We start from the raw sequence: 21,851 nt of genomic DNA, 5'->3' as shown, positions 1-21,851 counted from the left end.
TTTCACCTCTCACAGGAGTACATGCGTATCATGGGACTCAGCAACTGGCTTCACTGGAGTGCCTGGTTCCTCACATTCTTCCTACTCCTACTTTTTACTGTCTTCTTTATGACTGTGATTTTCTGCGTCAAGGCAAGTATTTGGTTTTCTCCAACTTTTTGAGTCTGCTTATTGGGAGGGAAACTTCACTTGGGTTCAGTGGTGATGAAAGTGATTGAAAATATAACTAAAATGTAACTGATTAAAAATAAAACTAAAAAAAATAAAATATATCTAAAAGTAATCATTCTTCCATTCACCCAGATTTGCAATTTAGGAATCATCCATGACTCCTCACTTGTACTCATCCCCAATATCAAATTAATTGCCAAGTCTTTTTCATTCTACCTCCTCAATATCTTTTGCATCTGTCCCCTTTTCTCTTCTCATACTAGAACTATCCTAATACAGATCCTCATCATTTCTTGTCTAGATTGTTACAGTAACCCCTTTAAAATATAATAGTTTTAACAAATTCCTATTCATAACATTTTCCCATAACATGTTCAAATCTTTTGGTCTTATTTTTCCTTTTTAAGGAGTTTTTTTTTTTTAGTAGCTAGTCTCTTTTTGTAGAATATCATGAGAATTCTCCTGAATCATTGTCCTCAAGCAATAGCCTCTTAATTAGTTTTCCCTCATCCAGTCTGTTCCCTTTCTAATCCATCTTCCACACACAACTGCCAAATTGATATCATGGAGCTCAGTTCTAACCCTGTGGTCTGACCGCTATCTAAAAAGTTTGAGTGCTTTTCCCATTGCCTTTAGGATAAAATAAAAGCGTTGGCATTGAAAGCCCTTCAAACCTGGCTCCAGCCTGTCTTTCTGATTGGATTATACATTATTCTCCCTCATGCATGCTATGCTCCCACCAAGCAGGACTACTTATTCTTTCCTCTAAGGACATCCACCCTCCTCTGTGCCTTATCAGAGGTTGTCCTTTATGCCTAGAGTACTCTCTGTACTCGTATCTGCCTCTTGGAACCACTAGTTACTTTCAAGGCTTAGTTCTAATACCACTTCCTTCAAGAGGTCTTTCTTAATTTTTCCAGTTTTTTATCCTTTCCCTCTTCCTACCCCTTTCACAGTAGACGATTGATAGATAGATAGATAGATTTTGTACATATCTTGTATTTATCTGTAAATGTTCCTTGTAGATTGTAAACTTCTTGAGGTCAGAAATGGCCTCACTATTGTATTTGTATCTTCAGCACCTAGCACAGTACTTAGGACATAGTAGATTTTAGATAAACATTCATCCCTATTATTTGCCTTGTCTCTTGGGAAACAATTACTGAAGTAGAGATTAGTTGCAATAGTGGTACTGTAATGTTAAATGTAATGTTATACTTTCTTTTCATCACTTGTACATGTGACTAGAGTTTTAGTGACGGAACAAAAAAAATTCTTTGAAACAATTTATAACTTCATTAAAGTATCAGAATATAAAATAAAATAAAATCTTCACAATTTTTATATATTACTGCCAAAACCCAGCAGGAGATGATGGAAAAAGAACTTATATTCAGAATAACTGCAAAATGCAGAAAATATCTAGAACCTAACCTACTAAGATGATAAATATAACTATAAAATATTCTTTATATAGGAGTAAAGAAAGACTTAGATAATTGGAAAGATATTCATTGTCTGTGATTCAACCATAGCAAGATAACAAAAATGATGATAATACCTACATTAACTTATCGATTTAGTGCCTTGCTGGTCAAGATGCCAAGTTCTACTTCATAGAATTAGACAAAGAAATAACAAAATTCATCTGGAGGGGGGAAAAGTAGTGAAATGGTAGAAAGTAGGAATGAAAGGGAGGCTAACAATATCAGATCTCAAACTACACTATAAAAACAGAAATCATCAAAACTATTTAGTACTGGTTTAAAAAAAAGACCCCAAGACAACCAAACATATTAGTGTAATGTTGAGTTAAGCTATATCTTAGAATAAGCCCAAGAACTCTTTATTTGGGGATATTGGAGATCAATTTGGAAAGAATTAGGTTTACACCAGCAACAATCATTTTATACTATCTTATCACAGTGAGCTCCAAATGGATACATTGCCTAAATATAAAATATCACAGCACAAAAATAATTACAGGAGAATAAAGGGAGGCACCTTTACACCTATAGCTAGGGGGAGAACTAACTAAACAGGAGACAAAGGTAATCATAAAAGGGAAAATAGACAATTTTAATTACATAAAATTGGCACACTTCTTGCTCATATAACCAAACAGGTTTACCGAATGTTTTGTAGGTGGAAGAGGACATTGCAGTGATTACCAACAGTGATCCGACTTTGGTGTTCATCTTTTTGATGTGTTTTGCCATTTCTTCCATCTCCTTCAGTTTTATGGTCAGCACCTTCTTCAATAAAGGTAAGTGGGGGCAGCTAGGTGGCACAGTAGATAAAGCACGGGTCCTAGATTCAGGAGGACCTGAGTTCAAATGCAGCCTCAGATACTTGACACTAGCTGTGTGACCCTGGGCAAGTCACTTTGCCCCACAAGAATGAATGAATGAATGAATGAATAAATGAATAAATGAGTGAATGAGTGAATGAATGAGTGAATGAATGAAAGTGAGTGAGTCTAGGGACACTAATCCATCAAATTTGGTATTTTCCAGAGATATAATGGAAATGAGTCTGTGAGGACCCCCTTCTCTCCAGCATCCCTCTGATTTTCAGTTTTCATATACAAGAAGCTGAGATTGTTAAGGATTGTTCAGTTTTCCCAGAGCTAACTTTTCATTCTTTTGTGGTTATAGGGGTATCTTAACTCATCTCAAAAATTGGAGGAAAATAATTTTACCCTCTTGATCATAGGATTGTAGATTTAAAGCTGAAAGGGAATTTAAAGGGAATTTTTTCATAGAATCATATAATTGCAGAGTTGGGAGTTTACTGCCTCATACCTGAAGAAGAATCACCTCTATAACATGCCCAACAAGTGTTGATTTAAACTTTTCTTGATAACCTCTGGTGAAGTAGAACCCAATGATTAGGATATTTTTTTCCTTAAAACAAACTTAAGGGGGCAGCTAGGTGGCACAGTGGATAAAGCACCAACCCTGAATTCAGGAGGACCTGAGTTCAAATCTGACCTCAGACACTTGACACTTACTGTGTGACCCTGGGCAAGTCACTTAACCCTCATTGCCCTGCCTCCCCCCCCCCAAAAAAAACCCCAAAAACTTAAATCTGGTTCTCTTCAACTTCTACCCATTATTCCTAGTTTTGCCCTTTGGGGTTAATCCCCTTTCTGCATGACAGATCTTTAGACTCTTGACAGCTATTATGACCCCCTGTGGCTCCTCTTCTTCAGACTAAGAGTCTTTCAGTCAACTCTTATGGTGTAAATTCAAGTAGTTGCCATTGGAGTTGCTATTCTTGGCCTACTCTCCAACTTTATCACTGTCCTTTCTAAAAGGTGGTATCCAGAATGTGATAGAATGTAAACTCCTTGAGAGTAGGGATTGTTTCATTCTTTCTATTCCCATCCCCAACACAGTGACCAGTACATAATAGGTGCTTAAATAAATGCTTACTGATTGATTAATTAACCAAAATAAAATTCAGTGTGACTGTCACTTCCTTATTTATAATACAGCCTGTTATTGGCTAAAATATCATACTTCTGACACATATTGAACCTTGCACTAAAACTCCCTAGATTTTTCAAGCATACTGTTTTCAAGCTATATCTTGTACTTGGTAAGATTGAGTTTTTCAAAAAAAAAAGTTCAATTTAATTTAAATTTTTTAAATTTTAAATAAAATAAAAAGATTGGTTTTTTCAAACCCATGTTTAAGACCAGTCATTTATCTCTATCATTTATTTAAATTTCATCTTTTCATATCTAGTCCAACATTCTAGCCTGTCAGAGGATCATTGTGGATCCTGTCCTCTACCATTCTATCTGTGCCTTTATCTAATTCATTTATAAACCTTTGAAACAGCACAGGACCAAGCACATAATCCCTGGGGGCAATCCACTAGAGACTTGTTTCCAAGTCAACATCAAACCATTAATGAGTATCTTTGTATTGAGCTATTCATCGAGTTCCAAATACACTCTTCAGTCATCTAGCCCACACCTTTCTATCTTGTCCATAGATTGATAGTTTGATAGACTTTATCAAATTCTTAGTTTAAAATTTTAGTTAAAACTTTAGCTACAGTTCTTCCTTGACCAGTTAGTCTAATAACACTGTGAAAGGAAATGAGGTCAAGCTGGCACAACTGTTCTTTTAAAAAAAAAATTGGCATCTTATCAACTGTGATAGATTTAGCTCCTCTCAGCAATAAAATGATCCAAGACAATTCCAAGGGACTGATGATGGAAAATGCTCTCCACATCCAGAAAAAAGAATTGTGGAATCTGAATGCAGATTGAACCATACTATTTCTATTCTTTTTTGTTTTTATTTTCTTTTTTGAGGTTTTCCCTTTTGTTCTGATTCTTCTTTCACATTACTAATGTAGAAAATTCTTTTTAAATTGACATCTTTCAGGGCAGCTGGTAGTGCAATGGATAAAGCACCAGCCCTGGATTCAGGAGGACCTGAGTTCAAATCTGGCCTCAGACACTTGACACTTACTAGCTGTGTGACCCTGGGCAAGTCACTTAACCCTCATTGCTCCCCACAAAAAAAAATTGGCATCTTTTGTTTTTATATATTCTTCCCTCAGATATAATCCTTCCTACTTTCCCTACACAATGAGTCTCCCCTTGTAATAAATGTTAAAAAAAGCAAAAGAAAAAACAGTTTAGCAAAACCAGCCTCACCTGCATTGAACATCACATGGAACATTCCATATCCATAGTCCCCTACCTCTCTAGTGAAAGGAGGGAGGAGGTACATTTTCTCAATTCTTCTCTTAAGGGCCAAGCTTGGCCATTATGATATTACACAATATTCAGCATTGTTTTATTATTCTTTCTGTTTACATTTTTGTAGTCATTGTTTACATTGTTTTCCTGGTTCTGCTTACTTCACACTGCATTAGTTATTTAAATCTTCCCAAACTTCTATGAATTCTTTATATGTATCATTTGTTTCTTATTTATGGTACAGTAACATTACATTACATTTAAGTACAACAACTTGTTTAGCCATTCTCCAGTTGATGGTACCTACTTTGTTTCCAGCTCTTCATTACAACAAAAAGTGCTGCTGTGACTATTTTGCTATATATGGGACATTTCTTTCTTTGACCTAATTGGGCTACCTACCATAGGGATCTCTGGGTCAAAGAGTGTGAATATTTTAGTCTAATTTTTTAAACCTTCAAATTGTTTTCCAGAATAGGTGGACCAATTCACAGCCTATCATATTGCAACTGCTCCAGTATTGACTATTTCCATCTGTTTTTATCTTTGCCAACTTTTCAGGTTTGAGGTAAAACCTCAGAGTTGTTTGGATTTACATTTCTCTTATTATGAGGGATCTAGAGAGAGCAGTTGTTCCCATGGCTGTTAATAGTTTGCTTTTCTTTTGTGAATTATTTGTCTCATTTCAGCATGTATCTATATATACATATATACATATACATATAGAATATATCTTGGTTATCAGATTCTTAAAGAGATTTTTTTTTCAATTGACAATTTCCCTTCTTATATAGCTGTTGATTTTGTATGTTGAAAAGGTAAGAATTCTTCCTGTAATTGTAGTTGTCAAAGGTAACGTCCATCTATTTTTAAATCATGTAACCTTTTATACTTAAGTCAGGTATCCATTTGGAAATTACTACTGCATATGGCATAAGATGCTGATCTAACCTCATTTTTTTACTCAGCTTTCAGTTTTCCCAACAGGAAAACTGACTCAGGAGTCTCTGTTCCTAAACAGAGAGTGCTTCCCTAAGTAGTTTATGTTCTTGGGCATGACTTGTTCTTGATGACGCCAAACTAGATCTTTATGATCACTGTGTCACTTTTCTAGATATTCATTATCCATCCCTGTAATTGTATGTTCTTTAATTTTACAATGAATCTAATTCAAGTTCACTTACCCAGAGATTTCCCACACTTCACTTTCCTCCTTTTGGGGGCATAAGTAGCACTCTTTGCTCTTTTTTGTAATCCTGAAATCTATTATCCGTGGTCTGCCACGGTGGTTCTGTAGTTCAACTGGACCTGGTGACTTGAACTCACCAAGAATCGCCATATACTTTCTTACTGTCTCCTCTCTTAGTCTGTGTATGTACTCCCTGTTAGCCATGTTTATCAATGTTATGGTTAACTCCCTTCTCCCCCTCAATAAAGAAAAACACAATCCTTGTCATCAATTAGCATAGTCGATCAAAACAAATCCACACATTTGCCATGTCCAAAAATGTATGTTTTATCCTTCACCTTGCGTCATGCTGCCTATGACAGGAGGTAGACTGCATATTTCTTCATTAGTCCTCTAGGGGCTGTGATTGGTCATTACATTTATTTGAGTACTTAAGTTTTTCAGAGCATCTGAGAACCCTGAGCCTGACTGAGAAGGGGACAACAGGAAAAGTGATGACATTTTATATACTGAAATTAAAGCATATGGAGTTACTATGATAACTGAATTGCTTATATTGATATTCAGTATTCTTTTTTAATGAAACATTTAATTTCAAGTAAAAACAAGTGATATTATCTTAAGTCTTTTATACTATTTTTAGTACTGTATGAATTGTTCTCTTGATTCTGATCACTTCGCTCTGCATCTGTTCAATACAGATCTTCCCAGCTTTCTCTGAAGTTGTCCCTCTTATCATTTTTTTTTTAGTTTTTTTAGTGAGGCAATTGGAGTTAAATGACTTGCCCAGGGTCACACAGCTAGTAAGTGTTAAATGTCTGAAGCCAGATTTGAACTCAGGTACTCCTGACTCCAGGGCCGGTGCTCTATCCACTGCGCCATCTAGCTGCCCCCCCTCTTATCATTTTTTATGGTACAATAATATTCCATTCCATTCCTAATTTGTTCATCTGTTGTTCAAGTAATGGGTACCCCCCCACACACATATACACCCTTTGTTTCTACTTCTTTGCTAAAACTAAAGAAGCTGCTATCCATATTTTTGTACATGAGCATCTTTTTCCTCTTTTTTAGATGTCTTTAGATTGTAGCCCTCAAATTAGTATCTCTGAGGCATTGGGTATGCATATTTTAAGGACCTCTGGGTTATAATTCCAGACTGCTTTCCAGAATGGCTGGATCGGGGCAGCTAGGTGGCGCAGTGGATAAAGCACCAGCCCTGGATTCAGGAGTTCCTGAGTTCAAATCTGGCCTCAGACACTTGACACTTACTAGCTGTGTGACCTTAGGCAAGTCACTTAACCCCCACTGCCCCGCAAAAAAACAAAAACAAAAACAAAAAAAACAAAACAAAACAGAATGGCTGGACCACAGCTTAACCAACAATGTACCAAGATACTTATCTTCCTATAGCCACCCCAACAATTGTCATTTTCCTTTTTTGTTATCTTTTCCAATCTGATAGGTGTGGAGTAGAACATCAAAATTCTTTTAATTTGCATTTCTCAAAAATTATTAATTATTTGGAGCGTTTTCTCATATATCTGTTGATAGCTTATATTTCTTCCTTTGAAAACTAACTTGGGGTGGCTAGGTGGCGCAGTAGATAGAGCACCAGCCCAGGAGTCAGGAGGACCTGAGTTCAAGTCCGGCCTCAGACACTTGACACTTACTAGCTGTGTGACCCTGGACAATTTACTTAATCCCAATTGCCTCACCAAAAAAACAAACAAACAAACAAACTAAAACTAACTCTTCATATCCTCTGACCATTTATATAACGGGGATGGCTATCATTCTTACCTATTTAACTCAATTTTCTATAAATCTTGGATATCAGACCTTTATCAGAGGAACTGACTATTTCTTTTCTAATTTTAATTGTATTGATTTTTATATGTGTAATAACTTTTCAATTTTATGTTCCTTCTAAAAACCTTAATAGATGTATAGGGCTCTTGTTATTATGAACTATTTGTATTTCTATTCTTGGAACATTGCTTAATCTCTTTCTCTTTCTTTCCCCATTTGCAGCCAATTTGGCAGCTGCCATAGGAGGTTTCCTCTATTTCTTTACGTATATTCCTTATTTCTTCATTGGTCCTCGATATAACTGGATGACGCTCAACCAAAAGTTATCTTCCTGTCTTTTCTCAAATGTTGCTATGGCATTAGGAGCCCAGCTCATTGGAAAGTTTGAAGCAAAAGGTGAGTATTCTTTTGTAATTGCTGCCTTTGCTACCTTAGGTACGACTTAGACCAATGGCAGACAATGACAGCATAAAATTTCCAGTATGAGTTAACCTCGTTCAGCTAATCCTTACTTCCTGCTACTTAGGATAAATACATTTAATAAAGTATGAGTGACCCCTTTAGGAGGACTTTCTGAGTGGTCTTCAAAGCTTCCTCCTTTCCAATATCGTCCAACAAATGTCCTTCAAGGAGGTGGCACGATAGAAAGAATTCTGGAGTCTTAGCATCTAGGTTCAGATCTTGCCTCTAACAGTTACTTCCTTTGTGATCTTGAGCCAGTCATTTAACTCTTCTTGGCCTAATCTAGAAAATGAGAAGTTTGGATTAGATGGCTTCTAAGATCACTTCTGGTTCTTGATCAAGACATAATCCTGGGCAGCTAGGTGGCACAGTACATAAAGCACTGGCCCTGGATTCGGGATGACCTGAGTTCAAATTTGGCCTCAGACATTTGACATTTACTAGCTGTATGTTCCTGGGCAAGTCACTTAACCCTTATTGCTCCACCAAAAAAAAGGACAATCCTATATTTCTTTTTTTGTTTCTTTTCTTCTTCTTCTTTTTTTTTGTGACTTGCCCAGGAACACACAGCTAGTAAGTGTCAAATGTCTGAGGCCGGATTTGAACTCAGATCTTCCTGAATTCAGGGCCATCACTTCATCCACTGTGCCACCTAGCTGCCCCCGAGTCTATATTTCTATGAACTTGAGTTTTAGTCCTTGTTCTGTCATTGCCAGTCTTGCTGTTTGTCTTTAAGCAAATCAAGTCTCCTCTCTCATCTCTAAATGAGGGAACTGCACCAATAATCCTAAGGTCCCTTCCAACACTTTGTTTATAGGTTTTAATCTAATTTATTAACAATAACAGTAGAACAAAAAAACAAAAAAATAATAGTAGCTAATATTTAGCATGCTTATCACAATGTCAGGCACTTTATAATTTCTAATTTCATTTGATTCTCATAACAACCCTGGGAGGTAGATGTTATTATGATCCCCATTTTGCATATGAGGAAACTGAGGCAAGCAGGGGTTAAGTGACTTGCCAGAGGTCACACACCTTGGGAAGTGACTGAGGCTAGATTCAAACTCAATTCTTCCTGACTTCAGGCCTAGCATTCTATCCTCTGTGCTACCTAACTGCCTAGCTGTATTTATCATACAGTTGACTTTAGAAAACAAAACTAATTAAGCACAGTATGCTTAATTTGCACTTAAAATTAATTTCTGTTTACAACATTTCCATTGTGGTCATAGAAATTAATTTATGCTTTAAAATTTATTTCAGTGTACAATGTTCCCATAGTAATTCTTCCCTTTGTAATCCCATTATTTTTGTTGATTCTTCTCTATATCCACATATTCATTTTTCCCTTTAAATAATTGTAGACTCTGTGTATACTGTTCTTCTGGTTCTGTTTTCTTCAAATAGCATTGCCTTATATAACTTTGCAAATTTCTTTGGCATGCCTCATGTTACTTATAACATTGTCGTATTCTTTTATTCAGCCATTTATGAGTTATTATTTTTAAGTTCTGTCTAGTGTTCTGCAGTTGCAAACAATGGTAGTGAGTATGTAAATATAGGAAAGAGGGTTAGATATAGACTCACTATCTTTACAGAGAAAGTAGCATTTTATTGGAGTTTAAAAAGATAATATAGCAATATATTGGGCAAAGACTGCCATGACAGTAGCCCAAAATAACCTGAATAAGTGCATAGAAGTAGGGGAAAAACAGAACACATTGGGGTCAGGGGCAGTGGGGAACAGAAAGGCCAGTTTGTATTGTATTGTGAGCCTTGAATGCTGGCAAGAGCAGTTTGAACTTGGTAGAAGCTCAGGAGCTTTTAAAGATTTCTGAGCACAGGGGGCAGCTAGGTGACACAGTGGATAAAGCACTGGCCCTGGATTCAGGAGGACCTCAGTTCAAATCGGGCCTCAGATACTTGACACTTACTAGCTGTGTGACCCTGGGCACTTAACCCTCATTGCCCCACCAAAAAAAAAAAAAAAAAGATTTCTGAGCACAGGAGAAATGTGACTGCATAAGGAAGATGATTCAAATAGTAGTGTGAAGGATGTGTTAGAGCAGGACAAGTGGGAAGCTATTGTAGAAATCCAGGTAGATAGTCAGGAGGGCCTAGGACCTGTCTCACAGATGAGTCCTCTGAAAGCTACCCCAGGTTCAAGACCCATCATAGGCCAGCATCAGCCAAAGCCACAGCCTGTGATTGTCTAATGACACCTTCCTTTTTAATCCAGCACAATAGTTAATTCAAACCTTTAAATAAGCAGCATAACAAAAGAAACAACACGATATCCCTATCCTCTCAAGGGAGCATTTTGCTTTGGCTCCCATGCCAATGGGAGAGAGGACCTACAAGGAACATGAGTGACTGGTGAACTTGTAGGGAGGGGTATAGCCTGGACAAGTCATGTTTCTAAAGCAACGACCTTTCTGCAACCCTTCTGCCTCCAGCACTGTTGACTTGCTTCTCTTAGAACCCTGGGAAACTGTCTTCAGGTGATGTCATTGGGCAAGCTGGCAGCTCTGCTGAATGCTCTCTGCTGCCATCTTCTGGGCTTTAGCTGTTAGATCTTTTAAGCCATCATAGCTCCAGGTAATATTTTTTTTCTCTTTTGTGATTTCAGACCCCCCCCCCACCTAGCCCCACCCATTCAGCCTGCTAGTAAAATGTTTAGGAAAACATTTTAACTTGAGTTATGGTCAGAAAAGTCTTTTTAACTCATATACTACCTTTGGATAAGTCTCTCAGCATGCTGAGAATTTCACTTCATGAAAAGCGAAAAGGAACCAGGTAGAACTTTGATGAAAAAATTCCATTTAACCTCTGTTATGCTTGAGATGATATATAAATCACTTTGGGAGCAAGACCAGGCTACTAGAGTAGAACTTTGCCCACTACCCTCATCCCCATCCCCAAGCAACCGAATCACTATATTGTGATTTTGGCTTGATAGCAGTAGATATGGAAAAAAAGGTGAGAGATATTGCAGAAGTAGAATTGAAAGTACCTAGTAATGATTTTGATGTGAGAAGTGAGGGAGAGAGAAGAGTTAAAGGTTTTGAACTTGGTAGACAAAGTTCTTCCATAGCAAAAAATAATATCAGAGGAAGAGGGGAAGTAGGTTTAAAGGAAAAAATAATCAACTCATCTTGGGCTATGTCAAATGTGAGATTACAGTTGTGACCCAAAAAAGCCTAGGGATCCATTGATAGGTACTATTACCAATCATAATAATCAGTGACATAGAGGAGAAAACAGTTTATTATGCTGAGAATGTAGGCATCGCTATATACAAAAATCAGTGAGCCCTGAGCAACAATTTTAGCCTATTTTATATAGGTTTTGGTTATATAGGCAGGATGAGTACAGTGGAATTTTAAAGAGGAAATGAGGGGAAATGATGTTTTGCAAACCAAAGGGAAAAAAACAGATGGCAGAACAGGAAGGTCTGTCTATTTCAGGTAAAACAGAAAACTAGTCAGTAAACATCAGAGCTATACCTGATATCTCAAGGTAGAATTTTGCAAACAGGGCAGGAACTAACCAGATAACACCAAGTCTATAGCTTGATTTTGCAAATTGACCTCCTGATCTTGAGTAATAAAGTTGAGCCAGAAATTCTCTTAATCACACAGTGGACATTCAAGTAGAGGTATACTGTATAGTATTTGGATATGTGAATCTGGAATTCACAAGAAATCAAGGCTGGAAGACATTTCGAAAGTCAATCTTCATAGAGACCATAGCCATGGAAGTGAATGCACTTGTCAAGAAAGAGATTATAGGGGGAGATGAAAAAGAGAGGCCAAGATGTGATTTGGGGAACACCTACATTTAAGGGGTCAGAGGACAAGATGCCAGCAAAGAAGACTTGAAAAGGAACATTTAGAGAGCTGGTCTGTCATTCAGTTAGCATTTATTAAGCATCTACTATGTGCCCATCTTTATGCCAAGCACTGGAGATACAAAGAAGGACCAAACAAATCAAAACAAGCCTGCTCTGAAGAAACTCACAGTCTGATGATGTGGAGACAATGTGCAAACAACTATATATGAACAAGTTGAATACTGGATAAATTTAGGGGCTATCTCAAAGAGAAGGCATTCAAATTAAGGAGGACTAGGAAAGGTTTCTTGCAGGAGATGGGACTTAAGCTCAGACTTGAAGGTAGCCAGGGAAGCCCAGAGGCAGAGATGAGGATGGAGAGAATATCAGGCATGGAGTCCATCCAATGAAAACACTTGGAATTTAGAGGCTAGTGTCTCTGGATTGCAGAGTAAGTGGATGAAGGTGCAAGGACTGGAAAGATAGGAAGGAGCCAAGTTATGAAGGGCTTTCAAACCAAACAGAAGGGGGCAGCTAAGTGGCGCAGTGAATAGAGCACCAGCCCTGGATTCAGGAGGACCAGAGTTCAAATGTGGCCTCACACACTTGATACTTAACTAGCTTTGTAACCCTGGGCAAGTCACTTAACCCTCATTGCCCCACAAAAAAAAAAAAGCCAAACAGAAGATTTTTCTTCCTGAAGGTATTAGGAAACCATGGCTAGGGGTTGGGGAGTAGAGTGTGGAGAATGAAGGAATGATGTTAAGAGAGAAACATGGTCATATCTGCATTTTAGGAAGCTCAGTTGAATGGAAAATGGATTGGAGTAGGGAAAGCCTTGAGACAGTGAGACCAGATAGCAGGCTATTGTAATAGTTCAGGTGTGAAGTAATGAGGACTTGCACTAGGCTGATTGCATTGTTAGAAGAGAGATGGGGACATATGCGAGAAATGGTACAAAGGTAGAAATTACAAGATTTGACAAATGATTGGGTATGATATGGGGGAATGAGGAAGAGAAAGAGTAAGGAATAGAGGACAACACCTGTGTTGACAAGCTGGGTCACTAGGGTGGTGGTGGTACCCTCAAGAGTGATAGGGGAGTTAAGTCGAGGGGCCAGTTTAGGGGGTGGGGAATTATATGTTCAGTTTTGGATAAGAAAAATAAGAAAATGTGGTTTCTTTGAAGCTAAGGGAAGAACTGGTCAACAGTATTCAGTACTGCAGAGAATTCAAATGGATGAAGACTTTAAAAGAGCTTATTGAATTTAATGACTAGAAGATAATCTTTTGGAATTGTGGAGCCAGAATCCAAATTGCAAGGGTCAGAGGAGAATTAGGGTTGAGGAAGTGAAGACATACAGTCTAGGCAACTGTTTCTAAGTTGTTTAACAGGAAGAGGAGAGACTTTGGTGGGGGGGGGGGGTGATGCAGGTTAAGTGACTTGCCCAAGGTCACACGGCTAGTAAGTGTCAAGTGTCTGAGGCCAGATTTGAACTCAGGTGCTCCTGAATCCAGGGCCGGTGCTTTATCTACTGTGCCACGTACCTGCCCAAGGAGAGACATTTGACTGTAGCTGGATAAACTAGAATGGTCATCAGAAAAGTTTTCTAGAAATTGGGGTGAAACTTGAGCATGTTTGTAGTCATATGGAAAGGATGCGGGCCGTTGAGAAGGATAGTCTAAAGACAACACACATGCTTGAGAATCTATCAGTGAACAGATGACTTCTTAATGCCTTCTACAATCCTTTTTCACCGTGAACTTACATTCTAGTAGAAGAGACAAATGATACATATGAAAATATATACCGAATAACTGTAGTTAATAAATATGAGAGGGAGGGCACTAGTAGCTGGAGAATCAGAAAGACTACATAAAAATGAGAAGTGGATGAAATAAAGAAAAAAAATAAGTCTATCCTATCCCAAGAAACAGCTTCTTAGAGAACTGTTATCAACTCCATTTAATTTCCAAGCCTGACTTTAACTTAGGAGAGGAGCCTGATGAACAAAGAAATTAAGCTTTGAGGGGAGGAAATGCATTAATATAGCTGTGTTCACTTGCCATACAAACTATTCAGGAACCCATCTTTCTTTTTTTTATTCAATTTTATTTTTTTAATTTACTTTTTTTTTAATTAATAAAGTATTTTATTTTTTCCTTTACATGTAAAGATAGTTCTCAACTTTTGTTTATACAAGCTTTACAATTTCAGATTTTTCTCCCTCCCTCCCCTCCCTCCCCCCTCCCCTAGACAGCAGGTAATCTGATATAGGTTATATATATATACATACACATAATAACATTAATCCTATTTCTGCATTAGTCATGTAATAAGAGAAAAAATCAGAGCAATGATGAAAAACCTCAAAATAGAAAAAAACAACAGCATCAAAAACAAAAGAAATAGTGTGGTTCATTCAGCATCTATACTCCGCAGTTCTTTTTTTTTTTTTCCCTTGGATTTGGAGATCCTCTTCCATCACAAGTTCCCTGGAACTCTTCTGTGCCATTGCATTGGTGAGAAGAATATAGTCCATCACAGTAGATCAACACTCAATGTTGATGATACTGTGTACAATGTTCTTCTGGGAACCCATCTTTCTTAAAGTGAAACCAAACATTTTTCATAGCAGACTTTTTTTCCCCATTTTTTTTCCCATTTGCTTAAAAGGAAACCCATGCTGGCAGGTTTTTAGTTAGAAAAAGAGTGGGAAGGAAAACAGTTTATGACCAAACAAGAGATAGAGTATATTATAAAATTCAAAATGGATTTTAATTACATTAAATTAAAAATTTTTTGTACAAACAAAAGCAATGCAGCCAGAATTAGAAGGGAGGCAGAAAGCTGGGAAACAATTTTTGTGGCCAGTACTTCTGATAAAGGCCTCATCTCAAATATATAGGGAACTAAATCAAATTTATAAGAATCCAAGTCATTCCCCAATTGAGAAATGGTCAAAGGATATGAACAGGCAGTTTTCTGATGAAGAAACCAAAGCTATCTATTCCCATATGAAAAAATGCTCTAAATCTCTAATGATTAGAGAGATGCAAATTAAAACAACTCTGAGGTACCACCTGACACCTATCAGATTGGCTAAAATGACAAAAAAGGAAAATAACAAATGTTGGAGAAGCTGTGGGAAAATTGGAACACTAATGCATTGTTGGTGGAGCTGTGAACTGATCCAACCATTCTGGAGAGCAATTTGGAATTATGCCCAAAGGGCGATAAAGCTGTGCATACCCTTTGACCCAGCAATACCACTTTTGGGTCTTTTTCCCAAAGAGATCATGGAAAGGGGAGAGGGACCCACATGTACAAAAATATTTATAGCTGCTCTTTACGTGGTGGCAAGGAATTGGAAGTCGAGGAGGTGCCCATCAATTGGGAAATGGCTGGACAAGTTGTGGTATATGAATACAATGGAATACTATTGTGCTGTAAGAAATGATGAGCAGGAGGAGTTCAGAGAAACCTGGAGGGTCTTGCATGAGCTGATGATGAGTGAGATGAGCAGAACCAGAAGAACATTGTACACAGTATCATCAACATTGAATGTTGATCTACTGTGAAGGACTGTATTCTTCTCACCAATGCAATGGTACAGAAGAGTTCCAGGGAACTCATGATAGAAGAGGATCTCCAAATCCAAGGAAAAAAAAAAAAAACTGCGGAGTGTAGATGCTGAATGAACCATACTATTTCTTTTGGTTTTGGTGCTATTGTTTTTTTCTATTTTGAGGTTTTTCATCATTGCTCTGATTTTTTTTCTTATAACATGACTAATGCAGAAATAGGATTAATGTTATTATGTGTATATATATGTATATATGTATGTATATATAAATGTATATATGTATGTGTGTGTGTGTGTGTGTGTGTGTGTGTGTGTGTGTGTGTGTGTATATAAAACCTATATCAGATTACCTGCTGTCTAGGGGAGGGGGAAGGGAGGGGAGGGAGGGAGAAAAATCTGAAATTGTAAAGCCTTGTATAAACAAAAGTTGAGAACTATCTTTACATGTAACGGAAAAAAATAGAGAATACTTTATTAATTTTTAAAAAAGATATATTTCAGGCTTAACAAATGGAAGACCATTTAAAGTTAAAGATCTCAAACAATGAAAGACACTGTTACTTGACATACATGTCTTGAGAGGTAGCAAGCTCCTCATTACTGAAATTATTTAATTAGCAGCCTGGATGGCTACTTGTCAGAGATATGGCTTAGCTGATTCCTTTTTTTTTTTAAATAAATTCAATTATCTTTTTTATTTTCAGTTTTCACATTCCCTCTGTGAGATTTAAATTGGATATTAGATCATAAATCTCCCCTCTTTAACCTTTCTCTAATTTATCTCCCAAACTAGTAAATGGAAGAAGCTTCTGGTTTTCTAGTTAGAGCTTTTATTGTATAGTAGTCACAAGGTGATGTTGATTAGAAGGATAGGAAAGTAGAAATACAATACAAATCGTCTTAAGTCTAAGCTTAGTCTATATTCCGTGTAAAACTCACCAAAAGCTGAAGGCCACCTTTGGGGAGAGAGAGAGACCGTATCAAGCTCGTGCTGCTGCTAACCGCGAGCCGGGCCCAGTCGAACTCTCGTCAGCATCAGCCTGTGCAGCGCAGTCAGGAGACCAGCAGAGCAGGAAAAAGTCCCCACTTCTGTTCTCTCCTTGCCTTTTAAGCTCGCACCCCAGAAGTCGAGTGCATAGCAGGCAGTCTGCCGTGCGCAGCAGGCGGACTGGCATGCGTAGCTCATGCCATTGGTCTCCTCCCCGAAAGGGTGGTCCTTAAAAAAACTGGCGTCTTTCAGTTATCCTAACCGACTGTTAAAAAACTTTCATATTTTTTTTTTACCACACCTCCCTCCCTGCAAACCCTCTCCCACCCATTGAGAAGGCAGGAAATATGATATCCATTCATTATACAGATGAAGTCAGGCAAAACACATTTCTGCATTAGACATGTTTCCCCCACTTGCCACCCAAAAAGCAAGAAAAATGAAGAGAAAAAATATGCTTCCAAAAAAAAAAAGAAAGAAAAAGAGTGGGAGTTTAGTGATCTTTAGTTTTGTGTTAATACTTTATTTCCATAAATAACTTGGCCAGCTGTCTTTCCTGGTTAAGTAAGACCAGCTCATTAAGGGTTTTGATGGCATAGATGGAGTTTTATATAAAATTTGTCACTTTTCCAGCACCTTGAATAGTATTTTACACATATTAGGTGCTTAATAAATGTTTACTGAATCCAGTTGAAGACAAGATAACAAAGAACTTGAGCCTCTGCTAGAATGAATAAAATACTTTTTTTCCATCTTAATAGTATTTTTTCCAGTTACATGTAAAGGTAGTTTTCAACATTCGTTTTTATAAGATTTTGAGTTCTAAATTTTTCTCCCTCTCTCCCTTCCCTCCCCCACCCCAAGAAAGAAAGCAATATGATATAGTTTATATATATACAATCACATTAAACATTTCTGCATTAGTCATGTTGTTTAAAAAAAAAAGAATCAGAACAAAAGGAAAAAACTTCAAAAAAAGAAAAAAAAGAGTAGAAATACTGTGGTTTAATCTGCATTCAGATTCCACAGTTCTTTATTCTGGATGTGGAGAGCATTTTTCATCATGAGTTCTTTGGAATTGTCTTGGATCATTGTATTGCTGAGAGGAGCTAAGTCTATCACAGTTGATCATCACACAATGTTGCTGTTACTGTGTACAATGTTCTCCTGGTTCTGCTCACTTCTCTCAGCATCAGTCTACTTAAGTCTTCCCAGGTTTTTCTGAGATCTGCCTTCTAGAATGAAAAAAAATACTTTTTGAGGTATAATTATTCACCCTAGAGTTGAGAAACAATTTGTTATAAGATTTAGTGCTTTAATTGACCTGAACCAGGCAGAAAGTAATTCATCTTCTTTGTCAACAGACTTTTTATTAAGTGCCTACTCTGTGCCACGCACTGTATTTGAAAGGTTTAATTTGAAATTTGAGCATTAGCTTGCCTTGGGTCAAAGATAGGTATAGAGTGGCCAGTTCTAATTGTACTATAATAAAAGGGATGACAATTTTATTTTCTATTTTTAGAGCAATTATGTTAAATGTATTTCAACTAGCCAATAATAACAATAACAGCTAGCATTTATATAGTCCTTTAAATAATATTATTTCATTTGACCTACCTTCCTCAGGACACACATGGACCTCTCAGCCATGGGGAAGCCCATTCCCAGAGAGAGGGGATCAGACCCTTCTCATGCTCATGCTGCCTCATTGCTGCTATGCTGGAGTTGCAGGGGAAATCCATTAAAGCCTAGGAATAGTTTATGTCCAGGTTCTCCCCTAAAAAAAATTAACAGAGCCCCCTCCAGAAGGACATTAATTGCACAAAGTGTAGATATCAGGTATGCAACAGCCATTTTCTTCCTCCATCACAGAAGAAATGTCCGAAGCATAAAAGATTCACAGGCACACACTAACAAAGATTCAAAATGTAAATCATAACCCTTTGCTTCTACCACATTCTCCCCAGAAGGCAAAGATGGGACTGTTGAACAGACTTTACCTTCAGGCTGCACAGTCTAAACAGCAATTCAAATCTGGATTTCCAGGCAAGCCAGAAAGTGGTTCAACTACAAATTCCTCTTGCCCGTGGTGTCTCTCTCTTCTGAAATGGTCTGGAGATGATTATTTTTTTTTATTTTGGTTTTGTTTTGTTTTGTTGGTGAGGCAATTGGGGTTAAGTGACTTGCCGAGGGTCACACAGCTAGTAAGTGTCTAAGGCCGGATTTGAACTCAGGTCCTCCTGACTCCAGGGCTGGTGCTCTATCCACTGTGCCACCTAGCTGCCCCCTGATTGTTTGGGGTTTTTTAAGTAAAATATAGGGGGCAGCCAGGTGGCACAGTGGATAGAACACCAGCCTTGGAGTCAGGAGGACCTGAGTTCAAATCTGACCTCTGACACTTAACACTTACTAGCTGGACAAGACCCTGGGCAAGTCACTCAACCCCAATTGCCACACACACACACACACACACACACATACACACACAAATATATATATATATACAGTGTACATTGGGAAAGTGTACATTTGGAAAATTTGTCACCTAAAAATCAAAGGTCAAAGAATCTTTCTTTGGTGAATTGTACACTTCCAAGACCATAGTTGAACAGTTCCTAATTGTAGTTTCTAAAGTTACCCCCTTGTGACTATTGTCCACTGTAAATCAGAGGAGTAAAGGAATCTTCAATAAAGCTTTTTCTTTTCCAGTTTTTTCTGGAATCAATAACACTAGTTTCCCCTTTTTTTTGTTTTGTTTATTTCACATTATGATTCTTTGCTGTTAGGAATCATACCACACTACAGGAGAGTTGGATGATTCATATATGCACACTTGATTGCAAGTGTAAATTTCATACAATTCATGACATGTTCATCAAAATATAGCATCCGTAACATACCTTTTGAGAACCACTGCCATACAGGTTACTCAAAGTTTACTCTTGTGTCCCTACCTCTCTAATAAGCTGTTGTATTTATAATGACCCAAAAAACACTAAAATGCATTGTCATTTCCATAGAAGTTGTCTATAAGAGTTAATCTTTTTCAGGTTTTGTACTGAGTTTTCTTCAGGTTGGCAGAGTTGTAGTCCTAAAGTATACATTCACCATAGGTAGTTGAGGACTCTATATCCAGAGATTTGTTCTACTATACCATGAAGAATTCTACTGGGTTCATCATGAGGGACACCCAGGTAGCAATTTCAGAATGTACTGAAGTATAGCAAATGCAGACAGGGAAAGCAGAAGAAACTTTTCAAGAATTCATTGAAATGCATTTTGGAAAAACTTAGATGAATTGATGATGCAGGGTGAAGTAAACAGAACCAGAATAATTTGTACAAAAACTGCGCTATTGTAAAGATATTGAACCCTAAAAGACAGAAACTCTAATCAATCACAATTCCAAAGGATTCATGATGAAACATGCTTTCCACTTGGAGATAGAGAGCATCTGTCTGCAAGACTCAGAGTACACATGAAAGCATTTTTTTCCTATGTGGCCAATTTGGGAATTTGTGTTGCTTGACTTTACATATTTGTAATGGGGTTTTGTTTTGTTTTGTTTTGTTTGCTTTTTCAATGGGTAGAGGAGGGGAAATGGGAAGGTGAGAATTCAGAACCAAAATACAATACTATCAAATAAAATTGAAATAAAAAATAGAAACTAAAGCAAGAAAAATATATTCCTGAGAACTTTAAGAAGGAAATGATTCACAGTAGCAGGGTAGAGAACAGGCTTATATAGTTTTCGGTCTTGTGGCTGCCCTGTATTCTTCATTTTGAAATCCGGAAGCTTCAGGACAACTCTGATCTAGTCTTAGCCTACCACTAATTCTGATTGTCTTCCCTTTTATGCTTCAGGAATGGGAATCCAATGGAAATATCTCATGAAATCAGTAAATGTTGATGATGACTTCACTTTTGGGCATGTGCTGATAATGCTGCTATTTGATTCTGCCTTCTATGGCTTGGTGACTTGGTATGTGGAAGCCGTCTTTCCAGGAGAATATGGTATGCCCCAGCCCTGGTATTTTTTCTTGATGGTGAGTTCTGATGTTATTATTTGGTCTTTTGAAAGTAGCAGCTACCCCTACTACCTTATTTCCTCCACTGCTTACTTGGGCCACAATCATAGCCACAGAAGAATAGGGAGTAACTATCTTTTTCCCTTAACTTCTGCTCATTGGTTACTAAAGAACAACCTAATTAAGCAAAGAAATCTCCCTCAGTTTGCTAGAAATCCTTCCTGTTCTACCACTATGGCCATGACCTTATTCTAGAGTGGCTTCATTTCGTCCGCTGCTTCTTGACCAATAATAACACTTTCATTAATGTTTGATACTCTTATATAGAGAACAGATTCAAGGTTATTTTGCTTCAAAAGATTATATTGTTTCATTGACTGAAGCTTTTCTAATCTTAATAAAATTTGTCATTATTTTCATTAACTGGCCATTTTGGTGATCTAGTTTTGATTTCTTCCTCAGCCTTCCTACTGGTGTGGGAATCAAAGATCTATGATGGGAAAAGAAGAGGAAGAGGATGATCCTGAGAAAGTTCTAAAAACTGAGTACATTGAGGCTGAACCTGAAGATTTAGTAGCTGGAATAAAGATCAAACATCTGTCCAAGGTACTGTGTAACAGTTAAGACTGAGAATTGTTACTAATATATTGTTAAAGGAGCATGTCTTCAAGGAAATCATTACTTGTTTACATAATTAACAACATATTTCTTTCTATTCTGCAGAAATGTAGTAACTTTTATGTAGACTATAATGATGACCTGTGCAGAATTTTCTTTGAGAAGTAAAATCGAACTTGAAAACCTGTACTGTGAGTTTGTATGTCAGTGTGTATGTGAGGAGTGATTTCTGCCTTTTCAAAACCTTTCACTTCCTTGTCTCACTTGCTGCTAAAACCCAAACATACAGTAGATAGCTGAGAATTTTGCATTTCAATGTTTGACCTTGATCTCCTCCGGGAAAAACAAGCAGCATGGTTCTAGAGATAAGAAGCCTAGAAAGAGAAGTGTATTTGTTCAACAGAATTGACATTTGCTCTTTTTTATCTGTCAGAGCC

General features: G+C 37.4%; 1 protein-coding gene across 4 annotated transcripts in view; it reads left to right on the top strand.

Annotated features, from left to right (window-relative positions):
* Nucleotides 1-21,851, top strand: part of LOC122755822 (phospholipid-transporting ATPase ABCA3-like) — a 111,639-nt gene that overhangs the window by 51,643 nt on the left and 38,145 nt on the right. For all 4 annotated transcript variants that reach the window (XM_044004685.1, XM_044004702.1, XM_044004694.1 and 1 more), the window contains 5 exons: nt 16-132; nt 2,317-2,437; nt 8,119-8,292; nt 20,633-20,814; nt 21,259-21,402. In XM_044004685.1, coding sequence (XP_043860620.1) covers nt 16-132; nt 2,317-2,437; nt 8,119-8,292; nt 20,633-20,814; nt 21,259-21,402 — 738 coding nt within the window. The remainder of the gene's footprint in view (nt 1-15; nt 133-2,316; nt 2,438-8,118; nt 8,293-20,632; nt 20,815-21,258; nt 21,403-21,851) is intronic.

The sequence above is a fragment of the Dromiciops gliroides genome, chromosome 1 (genome assembly GCF_019393635.1).
Source record: "Dromiciops gliroides isolate mDroGli1 chromosome 1, mDroGli1.pri, whole genome shotgun sequence".
NCBI lineage: Eukaryota > Metazoa > Chordata > Mammalia > Microbiotheria > Microbiotheriidae > Dromiciops > Dromiciops gliroides.
Note: the sequence above shows the minus strand (reverse complement) of the source record. Positions and strands in the feature narration are given on the sequence as shown.